Source organism: Acanthochromis polyacanthus, chromosome 13 (genome assembly GCF_021347895.1).
Source record: "Acanthochromis polyacanthus isolate Apoly-LR-REF ecotype Palm Island chromosome 13, KAUST_Apoly_ChrSc, whole genome shotgun sequence".
NCBI lineage: Eukaryota > Metazoa > Chordata > Actinopteri > Pomacentridae > Acanthochromis > Acanthochromis polyacanthus.
In genome coordinates, this window is record NC_067125.1 from 38,957,323 (window position 1) to 38,976,363 (window position 19,041).

A 19,041-nucleotide genomic window follows, 5' to 3' on the forward strand; every position below is an offset into this window, starting at 1 on the left:
TAAAAAGATAAAGTTGTGACATTTTGTATCTTAAAAACTAAAAGGTGAAATGTGAACAGACATGTATGTAAACTGCAACTTGACTGGTTGAAGAGGACTTACAACCCAGATGAGGTCATTCGAGTTTTTAGATTAAATGTCCTGAAAATCAACAGTTGAAATGCTGTGGATTTTAGCACTGACTTTTACCGTTATGAACAAAAGTTTATATACACTTTTAAAGGCCATTTATGTCATGGCGGTCTTGAGTTTCCAGTAACTCGTATACCTCTCAAACAATCACACCTCTTAACTTCATAAGTGATTATGATTGACTACAGCTGCTGACTCCTCTAAGCCAATTTAAATGTGAAAATTTGACAAACACAGCTTTCTACATCATCAAAACTGCTAATTCAAATTGTTATATGTATATTTTTGACTACACAGGTTTTGTTATATTTCCAGAAGACCTATAATAAATCTAAGCAAGAACCAAAATGCTTTGTTTGGGATTTTCTGACAAAGAAGTATGGGTTTTAATGATTCTATTATGTAAACTTAAGAGTCACAGGATTCATTGAAAACCTAAAATTGCTATGATATACATGGTCTCCACAAGTGTATAGAAACTGTTGTTCACAACTGTACTCAGAATGCAGTAACTCTGGGAATCCCTGGACCTTCCTCTCACACCATCATCCAGGTAAAATGATTTTTTTCATACAATACTTTGAGGAAATGCCTGGAACACTAGTGATAAACCTCTAAACCTCAGCAGTGCTTTGTGTTTAGTGTTCCAAATGCAAATGTTACACTAAACTAAGTTAGATAATATGGAACACATCACACTTGAAAAACAACAGCATGTTGGGAAATGTCAGTAAACCCCTGAGAGCTGCTTGAATGTCTGCAGACTCGTCTTTTTCAGGCCCCATCCACACGAAGACAAAACGTGGTCTAAACGCATAAGTTTCTTGCCGAATCTGCCTATCATCCACACGAAGTAGGCGTTTTGGGCGTCTGTAAACGATCATTTTTGAAACCAGGTTCCAGAGTGGAAAGATTTTGAAACGCCGTATAGGCAGCTCCGTGTTTACTGACTATCCGCTACTTTTCAGATACGCTTGCGTCATAGTTTCGTATCTTCATTGACACGCATGCGGCAACGAAGCTAGTGACCCTACTATCCCTGTTGCAGCAAAATCTCCTTCTTCTCAATCACCACCGAGTTGAACAAACAATTATCGAGGACACATTACGGTACTTTATTTACTTCCCGGCTTTGTCTCTGTTTACAGCTTTTGCCGCAAGTGCGCATGCCCACTGTTTTTTCTTCTGTTTGGGCGTGTTTCCGTCAAATCGTTACAGCGCCCCTAGAGGTCTTTCACGTGTTTTACAGTGTTTCCATGCGTATCGAGTGCATTCATGTAGACTCATACATTTTCTGAGACGCCTTCGTCTTTATGGCGATCGTTTTTGAAACTTTTAAGCGTTTTGTCTACGTGTGGATGGGGCCTCAGTCTTCTAAACTCATTGCTGTCTGTCAGAACTCAACTCCTCATGAACTGGAAGTTACCATCAAAAGGCAAAACCTGGACCATGCATGGTAACGTTTATTCCTGACATGCAAAAATGTACACCACAGAGATGAGAACTGGCACATACAGTATACTGGAAAAGAAACAGTAATATTTTGAAAATGAAATGAACGTTTGAACTGTTTTACTGACAGAGCAGTGCTTAGGCTAGACAGTGGGCTCCTGAACCACCAGTTTCAGAGATGGAAAAATTGGCATGTAGGAAAGAACACATGGGGAATCTTTGGATTTTTGCTGCTTTTAGATGTTTGGATAAAGTGATCTTTTTATGTACAACTATGATTTGGAATGGAATCGATAAAAGGCCCATTTAGCACAAATCATTGTGCTGTTTTGTATTAATGTTTGACAGCTTCACACTGATGAGGTTCACTTTAGAGTCACATTAGCTGCATAGTCTAGCTGGTGTTTGACTTGTATGAGCCCTTAGACAACCACTGGAACTCAACAAAAGGCATCATTTTTTTTATCCATTTATGTCCAAATGTTTCCTGATTTAAATTTGCACAGGGTAAAGAAAAAAGAAACATTAATGCCCAAAGAAGCTGAAGATCTGAATAATGCAACAGTGATTTTATCAGTGCTTGGAGCATAAGCCTGTTATATGTCAATACAACAGTCCTGTGTGTCCTCAGAGGGACTTTTTACAGTGAGTTCTCTCTGATAGAGTTATGAATACAGACAATCTACCGTGCTTGGATTTTAAGGAAAGCTTCTTTAAATGCTATTTGTAGTTGCTCAGTCAAAGTCACAGACCTCCTCGTTTTACAAAAAACATAAGTGTGTGTCAGCCTGTTAGGCTCATAGCATGCGTACATATTGCATATATATTTTCCCATATAAATATATTTCATACCAATACAAGGAGCAGAAAAGAACATTCAGTGAAACAATGGCATTTAACAGTCAATGTATAACAATGTAGGAATGGCAAATGGAGAGCTACAGTGTAGAAAGGTGGTAAATGTGAAATGTAAAATGGAGTTTAAGAGTAAAAGATGAAGTGACAGAGACAGGACTGAGGGGCAGCAGTCACATAGTGTGTGTTAAAGAAATAGAGGATGTGAATTTGGGATGGCAGAGGATTTGGCATGCCTTTCAGTCTCTGCCAGAGCAAGGCAAAGGTTCAGAGATGTTTTGGGTCGTGTCACAGTCCTCATACATTCTGGACTCACATAATTTACACAAATCAGTCTTACATGTGCAAATCTGTTAGCCTCCTTAATAAGATAAGAAACAACCAGTAACAGTCAAAATAAAGGCAGAGGTTTGGTTATCTACATTCAGGCATGCAGTTGGTCTCAATTTTTTTTTTTTACTTGAAAAATTATAATAATTAACAAAAATTAAAAATTGTGTTCCCTGACCCCTTCCACAAACCCTTGAATTTCCACTGATAATCCAAGTACTGACAAAGCAGCCATTGTGACAGTCTTAACAAACCCAGCACCGCTTGGCATACAAACATTTTAGAAAATGTACATATACAATGTTTCTATATATATATTCATATATCCATATTTCAAATATATTTGTAGCTGTATATGTTTTGAATGCAGGAGGTTCATTAAGGAATACATGAAGATTATACGCAGCTGTCCAAAATTTGAAGACCAAACCCAGAATTTGTGTTTCAAAGGAGTCCCATCCCAGACATAAAACAGTCCATCATTCCCTCTCTCCTCAGACAATCCTCTTCAGTATAAGAAGTCCATATTCCAAAAAGAGTTTGGATTCCCTCTGACCACACACACACAATCTGCATTTTCTTTTTCCTCTGTTTTAACCCGAGCAATTTACGTCAGGATTTTCATTATTTATGTCAAGCAATTGTTACTGGAATCTAATGCATGCATCTCTGAATGATTTTTTTTCATTTGTTTACTTGTTGCAAGACCTACTTTCACAAGTTGCCTATTTTTTCTGCTTTCTGATGGTGGTCATGGTGTAGTTACAATATGGCATAAAAGTTATGGATCATATTTCATTTATGTTTTTTGGAACGGGCTTTTCTTCTCCCCTTGCTGCATCTGTGGTTTGGCTTTCATTTTTTCTCAGGTCCTCCATGTCACTAAGTTACTGTAGATAGAGAAAAGAGAAGAGAAATAATCATATTAATTATTTTTGACAGGTGTAGCTGAAGTGTTGAAGGCTTTGAACAGTGCAGCGGTCAGCATTTCTGATGAAATTATCCTGCTACAGTTGCTGCAGTGCCTAATCGATCGACACACACACACAGGAATAAACGAAATACTTTTTTTAAAAGGGGTAATAGGATGAGGGTGAGAGAGGCTCTCGATGTGAGGATGAAGGAGAAGGAAAGAGTGAGAAGGTTGGAAAGGGTGGGAGGCAGAGAGAGCTACGCTGAACAACCAGCAGCCTCCTCCACCTTCTAGTCCCTCTTGTTCTGGGGCTGCAACCAGCTCCAGAAGCACTTCTTCTTATCCTCTTTCTTTTGCTGCCTTTTTCTTTCTCCTCCTTTTCCTTTTAAATCTGCTATTTCTCTCTCTTTTTGTCTTTGCTCCTCTTGAAAAAATTCTGATCATCATACACTTGCACTTGAAGTTTTAATTTGCACGCTCTCAAGAAAAGGTAGCCTATTTGATCATTTTGGCCGCACTCTGGAGCCCCCTACACACACACACACACACACACACACGCACACGCACGCACACACACGCACACACACACACACACACACACACACACACACACACACACACACACACACACACACACACACACACACACACACACACACACACACACACACACACAGAGCAAGCAAATGTAATTGTAATAGGTATTCTTTATTGTTATACACTGTTGCTAAAGCCGTGTGTGTGTGTGTGGGGGGGGACTCATACACACACCTCATACATCATTTTCAAATAATATCCATTTGCATATTCATAAGCCACACTGTACCCATGAAACCAGATTTATGTGCAGTGCACTGGACACCATTATGTCCATTTAACACCATATCTTTAAATTCTTTCCTACTTGTTGTCATTTCTGTACCTGAAACCGAGACGAAAACTATGATGACGACCACACCCAGCACCATGGCGACGATACTGAGCAGGCGAGCCAGTCGACCGAGCCTCTTGGCCCCATCCATGTCCCCCGCCTGGAGACTGTTTCTGGACTGGGGACACACACAAAAGCACAGGGTGTTAAAAAAACCAATACAACACAGGACACTGAATAGAGCAGAGAATTTAGGAATCCAATTAAATGAACCTGTTTCACTTCTTCAACCACACGGAGTGCCATTAGGGTGGACATCTTAATCATTTGACTGACCTCAGTGATAATGTTAATATTATTGAATGTTCAAGAAAATTGGATTTTATAGTAAAAACAAACAAACAAAGAAACACAGAATAGATAATGCAATACATGGAGCTTCCTACCATATGACTCCAGCTGCACCCTGAGTCTGTAGACAGTCGTGATTTTCACACTTCACAACTCCACAGCGACTTCGAATTATTAATTCATCAATGCAAGCAACCACCGGCACAGAAGGCCTTTTAAATTTCTATGACAGACAGTGAAAATATGAGAAACTGCTCAGAAAACACAATCTGAGCCTCACCAGCAATTAACGAGATCAAGACTGTTTGCACACTATAAAAAGAACAACACACAACAAGTGATTCACAATTTGGGTGCATAAGACATAAGAGATCTTTCGCTCTACAGTGCAGAAGCTCTGTAAGATATGAGAATATTCATCAGATGGTTTTCCATTTATTGAAATTGAAGATATTTTAAACAAAAAAACGACACAAGTACAACATGGTAATACAGGCTTGTCCATCGGCGCTCTGGTCCCTTAAGGTAAAATGCCAGCAATAACTTATTCCCAGCTGTCGGGGGTGAAATTGTCTATTCCAGACTGGCAGATTGGGATTGATGGAAGGATGTGACTTGCAGAGCCAATTGGATAGAGTAGGTGAGTGCAGCGGTGTGAGGGGGGGTTGTTGATCATTTTAATGCTTTATGTATTTTGCTTTATGTGTGCTGCAGATATGGAGACAGCATGATTTATGCGTATGACTGTCGGGCACGATGTATGGGAATCTTAGTGCACTGCTTTCGTGTGAGCGTCCCAGATCAACAAACCATTTATTTATTATTTTGTTTTGCCTTTAACTTGGTATTCGGTTTAATTTGCTTTGACTGCTTTAAACTGCCGTCAGACCACATTGTGCTCATTTGCAACATTCAATACATAGAAAACATTCACTGCTAATTGATTGCACACACTAAAAAACATCTACTATAATTTATGAAAAAAGACTCGTCGGCATATGAATGTTGATTGCATTTCATTAACACCCTCATTTCTTAATATTTCATAGTTTTTTTTTATATTTTAGGATGCACTTTTGTAAAGTATTTCTCATTTGTTAAACAGTATCAAAGTGTGAACTGTACAAAAGTGTAGAAGGAATAAGGGATACCTGATCTTTGCATGAATGAAGATAAAACTGTAATGTATTGTTTTGAAAGAAGTCAATATGTGGAACTGAAGGAGAAGCTACATTTAAAGATCTTTTTTTAACAACTAAAGACAATTCATGCCTTGTATTTATGTTACATGCAGGTGCTGCACCCAGCGAACATCCAGCCAATGTTCAAAAATAGCTCAGAAACAAATGTAGGGCAGCTATCGATTATTTTATGCTATCGTTTTATACATAATTTAATTTCAATTTCATTCATCATTTAGTCTGTAAAAGCCTTTAGAAAAATCCCAGTGCCTAGATAAAGTGATGTTCATATTTTAGAATAACAACACCATAAATGAATTTGTATTCAGTTTATAATTGCATAAAACCTAGTAAAGCAGTGAGTTCTTACATCTAAGTAGATGGAACCAGAAAATGTTTAAATTATTAATAGATGTAAATTACTGATTGACATACAGTTAATTAAACAGTCACATCAAGACCATAGTTGGTAAATTGAGAGCTGAAAGATCCTAAAAAGAATACAAAACCTGACAAAAGGCAAAACTGGAAAAGAACGGTGTTTCTTTCACCACGAATTAATAACCACAGGGAAGAGTGAGGACATGCACAGCAACGCAGGACACTGGCGAGTTTGAAACCATAGCAGTACTAGAATCATGTCAGTCACAAAAAGACAGAGCAAAGAGCAAAGTGAGGAGGGGAGGCGATTACATGTTCTAAATCCAAACCTCCCCTGCCATAAGAGCGACACGGTTCCGTCTTTCCTGAAAACTTCAGGAGCTGTCCGTGGTACTGAACGAGTCCTTTCCACTAGAGCAGGAAACAACAGGAAATGGACATCTCCCTGCCCTCATCTATATTAAATTACACAGCTATGTTTTAGTAAGACTGCTTCCCACATACAGATAGACTGCTGCATTGGCTGCTAACTTTAACATTACAGCTCACCTGGTTGTATATTTTAAGGATAAAACAGATTATTAAAGCCAATTCTGGAGATATTATTGTCTAATGACGCAATGATGAATTCATTTTACCTATTGTGGTAGAAATTATAAAAATGAAACAGGAAAGGAATACAATTTAAAACAAAAAAGGCAAGAAGTGATAAAAGATTATTTCAGTCAATGAGATTTAGATTTTTTTTTAGTCTAGACTGATTGAAATTCAATTATAGGATAGGCACTGCTTTTTATTTCATTTATGACTTTTATTGTACTTCATTTACTTCTCAGCTGCTATCAAAAAAATCCAAATCAGTGAACTTTAAATCTGTCTTCTTGCCTTGTTCATCCACTCCCTCTCTAAGTAGGAGGATGTAGAGTTGGGAATGCCTCAGTATCGGATACGATTACACTGCAGAGAGACAGAAAAGAGACCTCCATCCCTCCATCCTCCCTGATCACCTACTAGTTACTTCATCCTCTCGCTCCCATGAGCCTCTCTGTCTCCAGGCTGTCTGATGCCACAGTGCATGTGGGTGTGGATGGTGCACACTACCGTTAAGTCAGTAATAATCTCACTGAGACTTCAGTGTAGATTTTATGAATGCGAGTTTATGAACAGTACATTCATGTATTTAAAATGATGTGTGAGTTTACTGTGGCTGAATTTTTACAGATTGTAACAATTACAGCATGCAGCTTTGTTTTCCTTCTCATGGGAATATTATTACTTTGGTTATGACTTTATATATGACTTATTTATTAAAACAAAATATGGTCTTAACTGTTTTCTGAGGAATGAAGAAGCAATATCTTATCTTTGTTTTCAAAGATCTCTTATTCACTTTAGTAATTTATTCAGTAGTCTAATAAATTCACAATATTGTCAATATGTGTAATATTTTGTTGAAATTTTCAGGTGCAACATGACATTATATTTAATTCTTTCATTATCATGTCTGATATTACTTATTACTCTCATATAGTTGCCAGCATTACTTTCTACACTTCTATTCTGGCCCTATTTAAGCCCACATTTTCCAATAATTTCAGTAATGCATCATACTTGTGTCTTATTACTTTTACTTTTAGGCATGGCATTTCTTATGCCATTTGTTTTTTCTGAGCAACATCCTGCTCAAGAATTTCTTTTGGGATTAATGAAGCCTTATCTTATCAAACTGCAATTTAAAAGCATAACAATGCCTTCAAAGAAAGTTATACAACAGAATCTATTTGACAATTTAATTGAAGTAATAATTCTAAGAATAAAAGCCCCATGCGATACAATTCTAACATAACCTGAGGTACAAAAGCTAAATCATCGCACCTTTCAATCTAAGCTCCTGACAGTGAAATTAAAATAGAACTTTCTTCTCTCTCCTCTCACTCACACATTCCAGCTTCTCACTTGCAGAACTGCAATATGAAACTGTGGTTCAAAATCCCACCGGAGCCCTTTATTGATCGGGACTCACATCACAGAGAAAAGCAACATCAGCACCTTAAATCAACGGATGTCTCTTTCAGAAAACACTGCTTACTTAGCCTGCTCGGAGGGAAAACATCGATGAAGAAATGGCAGATTTAATAAGATGATATTTTCCATCCGTCATGAAAAGAGGAAAAGACAGAAACAAGGGAAGGGGTCTGTGTCAGCAGTGTTGTTTTATACACCCCATTTTGTGTGAAGTTGGCCTAGGGGAAATTTGTGTGTGTGTGTGTCACTGGGAAGCACCCTTTGCTTGACTGATTAATGTCCATATTGATTCACAGCAGGAGTAGGGCTGGTCATATTTGTTTTCTGAATGGGAAATTCAATCTCTAAAGTGTCTTGTCCTGTGTTCATTATGTTACCTCTGTTCTCACCGGCCACCTAAATGCAGACTCACATATTTGTGTAGCTATTTTTGTGAAGACATTAGGCCCTAACTTTACAAGCTTACATTTCTTTTAGAAACCTTCGATTGAAATGACACCACAAGAATACAACAAAATAACTCAGTCCACAAACAGAATCAGCTAAAACAGTTATTATGTAATTATTATAGGTAATGTACAGTTATTAGGCACATTCCTAAAGTGTCCAGGAGAAATAACCCTCATCCTAACCTAAAATTGATTGAAACTGTAACCTTAAAACCAAGTCTTCACCTTAAAGCAGCCGTTTCAATGGGTGTGGGAAAAAGAAAAAAAAAAAACATGTCCTTGCTCCAGTTGTCTAAAGTACAGGGACACTAACATGATGCACCAAATACATTCTCCTCCCTCTCCCATGTTCAGCAGAAGACGGTGGAGACCAGTAAGTCAGTAAGTGCTTCTTTTCTCTCTTGCCATTAATAATGAAAAACCAGCAGCAGCCTGGTGGACAGGAGCAGAGTACAACCAGGAGCTGTGTGGGCAATTCACACACAATATTTCCTATAAAGAGTTCATTTATCTTTACACTTTGCCTTTCATATGACCCTCTTTAAAGTTTTAAAGAGCTTGAATTGAACTTTTTTACTCATAAACCCCAATTTAAATTGTTTTGAAATTGAAATTTAGGGTTGAGAACAATGTATAATTTAGTAATTGTAGTCATTTTTAATCCCGTAAAGACCAAGTACAAGGCTGCTGGTGTGTCTCTGAGTGGGTTTGTTAAAACCGCTGTGGTCTGGTTGGGTGTAAGGAGCATCGTGTCCTCTGGGGGCCGCTAGCAGGGCTTTTAGGCTGTCTTTTACGCTGAAATCGCCATTAAAATTTCAAAGCACTCAATGCTAACTAAAGCTGTCAGAGCCACAATGCCACCGTTCTCATTCTGGGAGCTATAAAATGCTGCTGCTGCTGCTCATGAATTTTAATTGTATTTATATCTTAGTTTCTGAACTGAAACATACAATTTAAATAAGCTAACAAAGTGCAAGCAACACAGAAACACAAGGCTGTAATGGTCTGATTCCATTAGAACGCTGAGAACAAGTTAAAAACTGTCAGATGAGCCTCTTTAGATAATCCAGTGTAAAGTATAATCCAGTGTCAAGTTTCATAGTGCAAAACACTGTTATCATCATTAGCAGAGTGCGCTATTATTAGTAATGTGTTTCTCAAAACAGAACAAGATTATCTTTATACTATCTGCCTGCAAAGTGCACGCTGTCCTGTGCTAAATGAAGCAAACACATCTGTAGATAGATAGGCATCTTATTGATTCAGGAAAAATAAATACTAATGACTAACAAAGAATAAGTTTGACACAAATCAAAAGATTTAAAGCAACAACTCCACTTTCAGCTTTAAATGTTTTAAAAGTTACTTATTACTCATACTGTTTAAAAAAAAGAAGAAGGAGAAAGTAAACAGCTGGGGAGCCAAAAAAACACACAAAAATAATAGAAAACAACTATGTCATTGACATAAAGTTATTTTCTAAAATAAAAACAAATATTCTTGCCTAAATTTTGCATAAGATCATGTGCAACCTTTGTTTTTTTAATGTTTGATGAAGGACACTTAAACTTACACTGAAACAAGTGAAATAGCTTAATATAATTTAATGCATATTAAAATGTACACAGAGTGATACACAGATGACATATCTAATGATATAAACCCCATTCAAAAGTTTGTAGTCACCTAGGCAATGTCATGTTTTCCATAAAACTCACTCTTATATTCATGTGCTAACATAATTGCACAAGGGTTTTCTAGCCATCAATTAGCCTTTCAACACAATGTAGCATTAGAACACAGGAGTGATGGTTGCTGGAAATGTTCCTCTGTACCCCTATGGAGATATTCCATTAGAAATCAGCCGTTTACAGCTAGAATAGTCATTTACCTCAATAACAATGTCTAGACTCTATTTGTGATTAATTTAATGTTATCTTCATTGAAAAAAAATACTTTATTTAAAAAAGTGACCCCAAACTTTTGAATGATAGTATATATTTTGAGATTACCAGTGCTTTCAGATCTTATTTACATATATATCGCTCGTTTAACAAACTAATCTGTAGTCAAATCTAAAAATACAGAACCATTGTTGTAATTGAAATATATTTTACACATACAATTACAATATTATACTTGAATTTCACAATTTCATCTTTTTTTGTTTTTTAAATTAAAGTTAATATGTATGAAATCTTTTTTTTCAGTGTATTTTAATAGTCTCCTGTCAAAAACATGTCAGTTTCTTTTAAATAATCACATACAGTTTATGAATATTTAAAGTAACAGGTTTATGGTGATATTTTGGATTAGATATTTAATTTGTAGTTTTATTGATATTGTTTGTATTTAAGAAGAAAAATCTGAGAAGAAAAATGAGAAAATCTTTTTGCTTCGGATGTCAAATAAAAATGCATTTCATGTAAAAATCCATAAAACTGGAAATCTGTCTGACTCACTGATTGCATTTTAATAAAACTAAGTCTCTATACTCTGGGCTCTGTGCAGCTGCACTGAAACTAACAACATGTTTACTGTTGTCAGTTTGTTCTTAGTTTAGTACAACAGGATGCGAACATTTGTTAATTAGCAAACAAAAAGCTCAGCTGAGACTCATGGGACTGTCAGCATTTTTGGAAGTATTTAATCACAGACTAATATATTGGGGTTATTAGTGTTGCATTTGTTCTTACTTTCATGAATTTATCAGTTTGTCTAATATTGCTAATAAAAGATAAATACATGGACCACACCGGTAAATGCATATTTTGCTGCGACACCATTAAAATTGCATACAAGATTGGAAAATTTCTGACTATTAGTCGATCAAAACAGCCTCCACTGCATATGATTGTGGCTCTCCTCCACTACGCCTTATGAAAGCTGCCCATGATGGCTTTCCATACATTCTGTTTTATTTGCTGTGGAATGATAATGTCATCACACACACTGATAGTAAAGCAAAATAGTAAACTAGTAAGTATATCTTGTTTCTAATAAAATATCAGTAGATTCCGATTTTCCCTCTTTGGGATTCTGATGAGCGTATAAAGTGCCTCCCACAGTCTCTGCAGTATTTGACTGCTAATAAGAATTCATTTACCTACACACACACACACACCACGATCCCTCCAGTGCAGCATTGCGAGTCCATATTTTACAGGCAAATCTGCAGAGCGTGCAATAATGCTCCTGCAGTTTGGGCATTCCCATTACTGGGACAGGCTACACTGGGCTGTAAAAACCTATTACCCCAGCCTCTCCAATCCCCATAATTGACTGCACATCTCCTGTGTTTGCCAGCCGCAAGCCTTCACCGGAGTATCTGTCAGAGATCTGTGGCGGCAGCCAGCTGGAAGTTGGCTTTTAGGCCGTGGAAGTGGTGGCGGATGAAGATGGATGGAAGTTTTTCCTGTTGTTAGCAACGTACCGTCTACCACTGCAGAGAGACGCTTTTACAAGGTTAGGTCAAGCCTCAACAGATTTTTGCTTCATTATGATTCATTTTAGCCGCTTAAAGGGATAAAACACAACAACCTGCCTTGTTGTCTGATGTTTGCAGCATCACTAGTACAGTTACATTCTTTGTTTGTCTTCAGAAAGTTGCATGCTGGAATTCTGAAATGTGGTTTATGTTCTGTGAAACATCACCGTAAGAACACAACATGATGGCAGAACTTATTCAAATCTGTCTGCAGTTAGGAACAGGCAGCTTGAACAAACGTGGGGGCAGAACAATAATCTCAAAGGAAAACACTGTCATGTCATCCTTTCTGTGCTCTGCTGAGTATTGATGCATCCAGCAGGGAGGTGAAATTCAGCTTGACATTCTCGTTCGTTTTCAGCTCTGTTTGGGGTTTTTTTTCAGCTCCTGGGGGAAATTTCTGGGTCTGTTGCAGCTAAATGCTCCACTGTGTTCACCAGTTAGTCGGCAACTTTGGGTGAGCAGCTGAGTGGATTTATCAGAACTTTTTAGCTGCCAACTTCTGCTGAAAGACCACTGATGAAAGTGGAGCTGCAAGCCAAAGAACCAGAACAATCGCCCAAAATGCTTCTTGGAGAGCAGAGCTACTGTTGGATTGTTGCTGGGAACACATACCTCATAACACACAAAGTCATTTAGGGATTTTTCTGCTAAAGTAATGTTGATTTGTGCAGTTTTAAAGTCAGATCTGGGTTTTCATGCTACACAGATTATGGCTCACAGCAGGTTTTGAAGTAAAAAGTAGCACATAATGTATTAAATGTTACATTCATGTTTATGACTGTTAAAAGCAACAGAAAACCTCTATAGCATGACTTGAGGTCAGTGGGAGTGGAAGGCAGCTGTACATAAATGCTGCGTGGCATTTTATATCAAACCACCCCTTAAGATACTTTATCTTTCTTTTGTTTATTCCTGTCATCAAAATCATTTCAACAGCGATTGAAACAACGGCATTTTTTTTCTGTTCAGTTTCCACAACTATCTGTTTCACTTGGCTGATGAGAGTATCAGCACTTAGAAGCAATGATGCACTTCCACAGCTCTATCATGTGGCATCAACCACATCACTTCTGGCTCATTTGCTTTCAGCAAAAACCTTTGTTTTCCTGTTCGCTTGCACTCATCCCCACATCGCTGCGGTATCTAACTCAGTTCCTTTTCTAATCAAGTGACAGGAACTATGTTATGGCCATTTGCTGCCTCTCTCACACCCATCTGCCCTTGTCGCGAATGATGTTTTGATCTTCTTTGGGAGGCCCGTATCCCCTTTCCTTACCCCCAGGAAAGAGAGATGATGTTGATCGCTGCCACAGAGCTGCCTAACTGCTGCAATCTGCCCTCTGCAGTGAAACTAAATTGACTTCTCTCGCCTTCTATTGAGTTAGTGGCCAGCTCCAGTTTCTCCCTCCTTCACTTTTCTTTCTTCTGCCCTCTGTCGGAGCCTCACCCTCTCTCCCTCTGTCTCCCCCTCTCACCCTCCCTCCCTCTTCCTCAATGCCATTAGCAAGCAGCTGACTTGTGAATGTCAGTGGGTTCATGATGATGGCTCGGGGAAGAACAGGCTGTCTTGTGGATACTGTCTGATATTCCCTTTGGTGTGTGGTGCCCACAGGAGTGATATTACAGAACGAATGGGTCTACTGCATTGCCGTTGCCTCGTTTCTCTGTAGACGTGAGAGTTGGCTGCTGTAACAGTGAAGGAAGTAAAGTGAGCTGAAAAACACAAATGGCTACTCTGATAGGAACTAAGCAGCCATCAGCCAACAGGAGGTAAAATCCTGACACAACAGAGTTATGACCGGTGGCACGAAAAGATTCCTGATAGAATCGTTCCAGATACTTAAAGCAAAGGTCTGTTGAAAGCCCTATTTATCTGTGCGGCTCAGTTACAGTAGGTTGCCGCTGCTGCTGTTGTTTCCTGGCTCACGTACACACAGCGGTGCACATACTGCACACAGTGGCGGAGACAGAGACCGCTCATGACAAGACACTCTGCTGAGCTTATTTAGGCTGATTCAGATCACAGTGATCCAGTTTGTTTTTGAGACTCAGTTTTCTCATTTCAGATCCCAGATGATTTCATTGCAAGTGCAAAAAAAAATGCACAGTGGCGGAAAAGCATTTCCTGCTGTTCCACAAAACATCACATAGTGCCAATTTCTGAAAATGCCGAAAGCAGCTGAGAATTCAAAAAATAAGTAATCCACCGAAAGTGTGCAATTTGCAAGAATTCTTCTGTGATTTGTATTTTTTGTGACATGCTAGTATTGCTTCATGCAAATGTCATATTAAAGATTTCACAGTAAATAGGGGAAGAATTCAGGCAGATTCTGAATAAGCAAAAATAAATAAATAACCGAATGAAATGAAATAAGTTTCTACATTCCTCTACACTTGATGTTCACTCTGACAAACAGTGAAGCACAGTCCCACTGTAGCAGCCCGTAGGTCACGTACGCAGGTAAATAAATGATGAACAACTAAAGACAAAGGGCTAGTTCAGCAGTGGATCTGACACTGACCAACAGTTTCAGTGATGTGGCAGACAAGGATGCAGACACCAAGATGTTTTCCACTAGTCGTGACAGTCTACTGAAGATTAAATCAATCATTAAAGTAAACTATCTTCATAATTGGAGAGATTTTTATTCAGAAAGCATGCATGTGTTCAGCAGTCCCAGGACATTCACATAACAACAAATAACTTATTGATCACAGGTCCCGGGGTTACTTATCTAATTAACTAATTGAAATATACATCGAGCCACTTCCATTTGCAGTTATTTTCTAATCGAACATTTCCAGCTTTCTGCATCTGAATCCTAATTAAAGCTCAGAGGAGCAGACTGACAGCACATTGTCATCGGGCTGCAAAGTGAATCATGGCAGCATTTGTTGCATCTTCTATCACTGCTTCTGTAAGTTGCTCAAATGTAATTTAGGATAAAATGTGATCCGGCTTCAATGTTACTCTTATTATTGTGTTTTTTGGTTTGCTGAACGTGTTTATATTAATATTCCATGTGCACTGAAGTGAAGAAAGGGTCGCCATCGATGAGGTGCAGCCTCCTTCCTGGTCCCATGTGGTTTGGTTAACAGTAAAACTGAAATGTGATTGATTCCACACTGTAAGTGATGAGCTTCACTCTGTGCTTATGTTTATTTGCGCATCAAAATCAGGTATGAGCCCAACAGCTCCTTACTTTGAGATCTGGCACATTCTCTAACTTCTGCACCGCCTGACTGAAATACTTTAAGCCACAAGCTCTCACAGCCATCAATAAGAAAGTCCACCATCTTTGCTCCTCTCACCACTGCAGAGGTGGACGACAGGAAAGTGCACCGTCAGCGTCATACACTCATGAGCTGCAATTTGAATACGCACCATGTGCAGGAGCCCCACAAAACATTTTACCTAACGGGGGATACCAAACAGCATCAGCATGTCAAGCATCGTGTGTCAGGCTGCGGCGTCTTGGCTGCATCTTGTATCAGCATTTCCAGCATCCTGAAACTTTGTGTGAGAGGATTAATGGAGTGTCAGTGGCTCTAAAGCGGAACAAGCAGCAGCTGAGTGGCAGCAGCAGACCTGAGATCATTTAAAGCCTCAGCAGAGGGGATGCTGATGAGACAGTGAAGCCTCTGTGTGTGTCAGATTCTCAGATGTGTGGGTATTATAATGCAAATGTAACATATTGGATTTTTGGAATGCTATCCGGACGAATTCAGTAATTTTAACATGACATCTCAGACTCATCTAACTCGTGAAGGTGCATTTATCACAACATTTTTGAATTGATCAACTGAAAAAGTATAGATATTCTTCTCCTGCACAGCTTGACAACCATCCTCCCACACATTTATTGATACAATGTCTTCTTTCAATTATCAAAATATGTAGACAGGTCCACCTCTGATAACTGAGAAATATGGTAAAACCAGACATACACACAAAATCTTCTCCTGTGAAGCATTTTCCTGCATTTTTTTCATCTTTACAACTTGGTAATTATATTAAATCAGCCATATTTTAGAATTGTGACACAGACTTAACACTCATTAAATGTACAAAACTCATTTACTAACTCTCTGAAGTTCACCTTGACAATAAAATTATGGCAGGTTCATTTAATTGTTGAATTCTTCTTTTGATTTCTCCATCTACTGCCCTTTTAGCAGTTCTATATGTTGGAATTAACTCAAGAGCATCATCTGGGCTGAGATGTTCCAACATCAGCATCTTTATTTACTAACTGTTTTTCCATAACTGCTGGCACATTTTGAGCTCCAGGAGTCTTTTTTGGGTTACTTTCATACTCACCATGATGGAGTACACCAGTGCCACGATGCTGACGGGCCAGATGGGGCAGAAGCAGGACAGGATGACCAGGATGAGGTAATCCTTGGGCTTCGGAGTCTCCTGCACGGTGGCGTTCCCGGTGGAGGAGCGGCTCAGGCTGGCCTTGGAGGGGGACAGGGCGGCGGCGGCGGCCAGCTGCCCGGCAGAGCCCGACCTCAAAGCGACGCTGTGGCCGTTCTGGTCGGCCTCCGGGCCCTTGTCTCCGCCCATGTTGACCGTGAAGGAGGTGGACATCTTCATCCCGTTGCCTCCGGGCTCGGTGGTCACCGCCAGGAGTTTCTCCGTCTCCTGGAAGTCCGGCTGGGCGCCTCCACCTCCGCCCTCACCCAAGTTGGACTTCAGGAAGTCGGTGTCCGTGTTGATGGCCATGTTCAGCTCTCACTTATGGGAAGATCAGAAAAATGTACACTTGCAAAGCCGATTTAAAATTTCTCACAAGACAAATGACATTCCATAATACACGTGAATGCAAGTTTTTACTAAACTAAATAATTCGAGCTGGGGCTGACTGAAGAGGCTGATCTCCAGCTGAGGTGTGGTGGATGCTGCAAATTAGATTAAAGGTGCTGCGCTTTGATCAACTCCCTAAAAGAAACCAATAAAACCAGATGAAATCACTCCTCTGGACAGCATCCCTCCTCTTCAATCACTTTCCTTCTCCTTCCTTCACGTCCGCGGCTTCATTCATGTCCAAAGAGACTCAGATCAGAAACCCTCCCTCCTCTCTTACATCCAGATCTCCTGTCGAACCGTCCTGATCCAGTCCCACCACTTTTTTCCCCTCAAGGGTTCGTTTAAAAGTATCTTAAATGTTTTTTCTTTTGTTTTCAAAGGAGAGAAGGTGGAAGGTGAAGCGTCTCTCTCACAGCAGACAGATGAGCCACTTTCTCCTCCTCTCCTCCTCTGTCTCCTCACCGCAGCAGCGCAGACACTCAACTCAACTTGGGACCACTGTCAAGTTACCGCATTTAATCGGACACATCCTTCGAGGAAATACAAAATAAAAGCTCTTTTTTCAAATCGCGATAAAAGAATAACCCACATAATCCGCTGATCTCGTATTGAATTTCGGTAGAGAGAATTTTGTCTTCGGTAGTAGTGCAAATTTTGCAGCTCTGTACAACAACACACGCAACAATCGAACAAAAAATACACAATTAGGCACGGCAAATATATATAAAAGTTTTGTATGATAACAATTCTGTTAAAAGTATACATATACATCCATACATATGGAAAATATTCATTCCGCTTTAAGTTTTACCATTTAATTGCTTATAAAAACTGAATCATAGTCAACTTTATTTGACTCTTCTGACAAGAATTTACAAAAAAGACGTCTTCATGTCAAAGTGAAAACAGATTTCTTTAAAGTAATGTTTATTAATAAAAAATATAAGATGTAAAATAAGTGATGTAAGATTTCAGCCCCCAATTCAGCACACAGGAAGCTAGTCTGGTCTGAAAGTCACACAACTGGTGAAATTTGATAAATGTGCTTTCAATCATGCTCAACTGAAAGGCAGCAAATGTTAAATAAAAAAATACTCCATTTGTATATGGTTCTGTTGTCCTTAAGAAAAACACTGAACCCTAAATAAATCTGAGTGAATGCCGTATACATGATAAAAAAAATAGAAAAAGTTCCTCAAAAAGAGGCATTTGCAGAGAACATATAATGCATGAATTTAAAAAAAAGAAATCTACTTTCAAAGTTGTAGCTGTATCTCAGGCCTTGTACAATTTAAAATGAAACAAAAATAATGAGTTTCTGCAACAACAACAAAAAAAACCCACAGTCTACACCAAACTAGCAGGCATGACAAAACGTGCATTCATTCATTTATTTCTTGTCTTGTTATAACGCACATTTTTATACTTTAATTTTTGAACGCTCGACTGTCATACTTCCTGTTGGACATTTGCTTCTTCTGGCTAACTTGACTCGTGTCGTGTTGGAGCAGGGCGAAGCAGCGCTGTGCATCCCCCTCCTCCTCCTCTTTCTCCTCCTCCTTCTCTCCTTCCTCCCCCGTTTCTTCCCCTCTTCCCAACACCAGCACCAGAGGTTTATGGAGGAATGCCAGCGGCGGATTGTGCTGCTATGCAGAATTTCTGTAGTCCCGTGTTTTATGAGGTTTCCAAATGGCACAGTCCCGGTCCACAGATAAACTCAGATCAGTTTTCTAAGTGGCATCAAGAACTGAGGGGTGTAATTTAGCAGAAACATGCTTTTTTTCGATGGTGAAAATGA

General features: G+C 39.0%; 1 protein-coding gene across 2 annotated transcripts; it reads right to left on the bottom strand.

The window, feature by feature from the left end:
- Positions 1-1,577: 1,577 nt before the first annotated feature.
- trarg1a (trafficking regulator of GLUT4 (SLC2A4) 1a) lies at positions 1,578-17,737 on the bottom strand. 2 transcript variants are annotated; one of them, XM_051957803.1, is made up of 4 exons: positions 17,276-17,737; positions 16,752-17,171; positions 4,605-4,731; positions 1,578-3,659 (listed from the first exon to the last, which is right to left on the bottom strand). In XM_051957803.1, the coding sequence occupies exons 2-4, from the start codon at positions 17,157-17,159 to the stop codon at positions 3,652-3,654; spliced, it is 543 nt and encodes a 180-aa protein (XP_051813763.1). In that variant the 5' UTR covers positions 17,160-17,171; positions 17,276-17,737; the 3' UTR covers positions 1,578-3,651. The 2 variants fall into 2 exon arrangements, with proteins under 2 accessions (XP_051813763.1, XP_051813762.1); XM_051957802.1 differs by having other exon boundaries at positions 16,752-17,737.
- Positions 17,738-19,041: the final 1,304 nt, after the last annotated feature.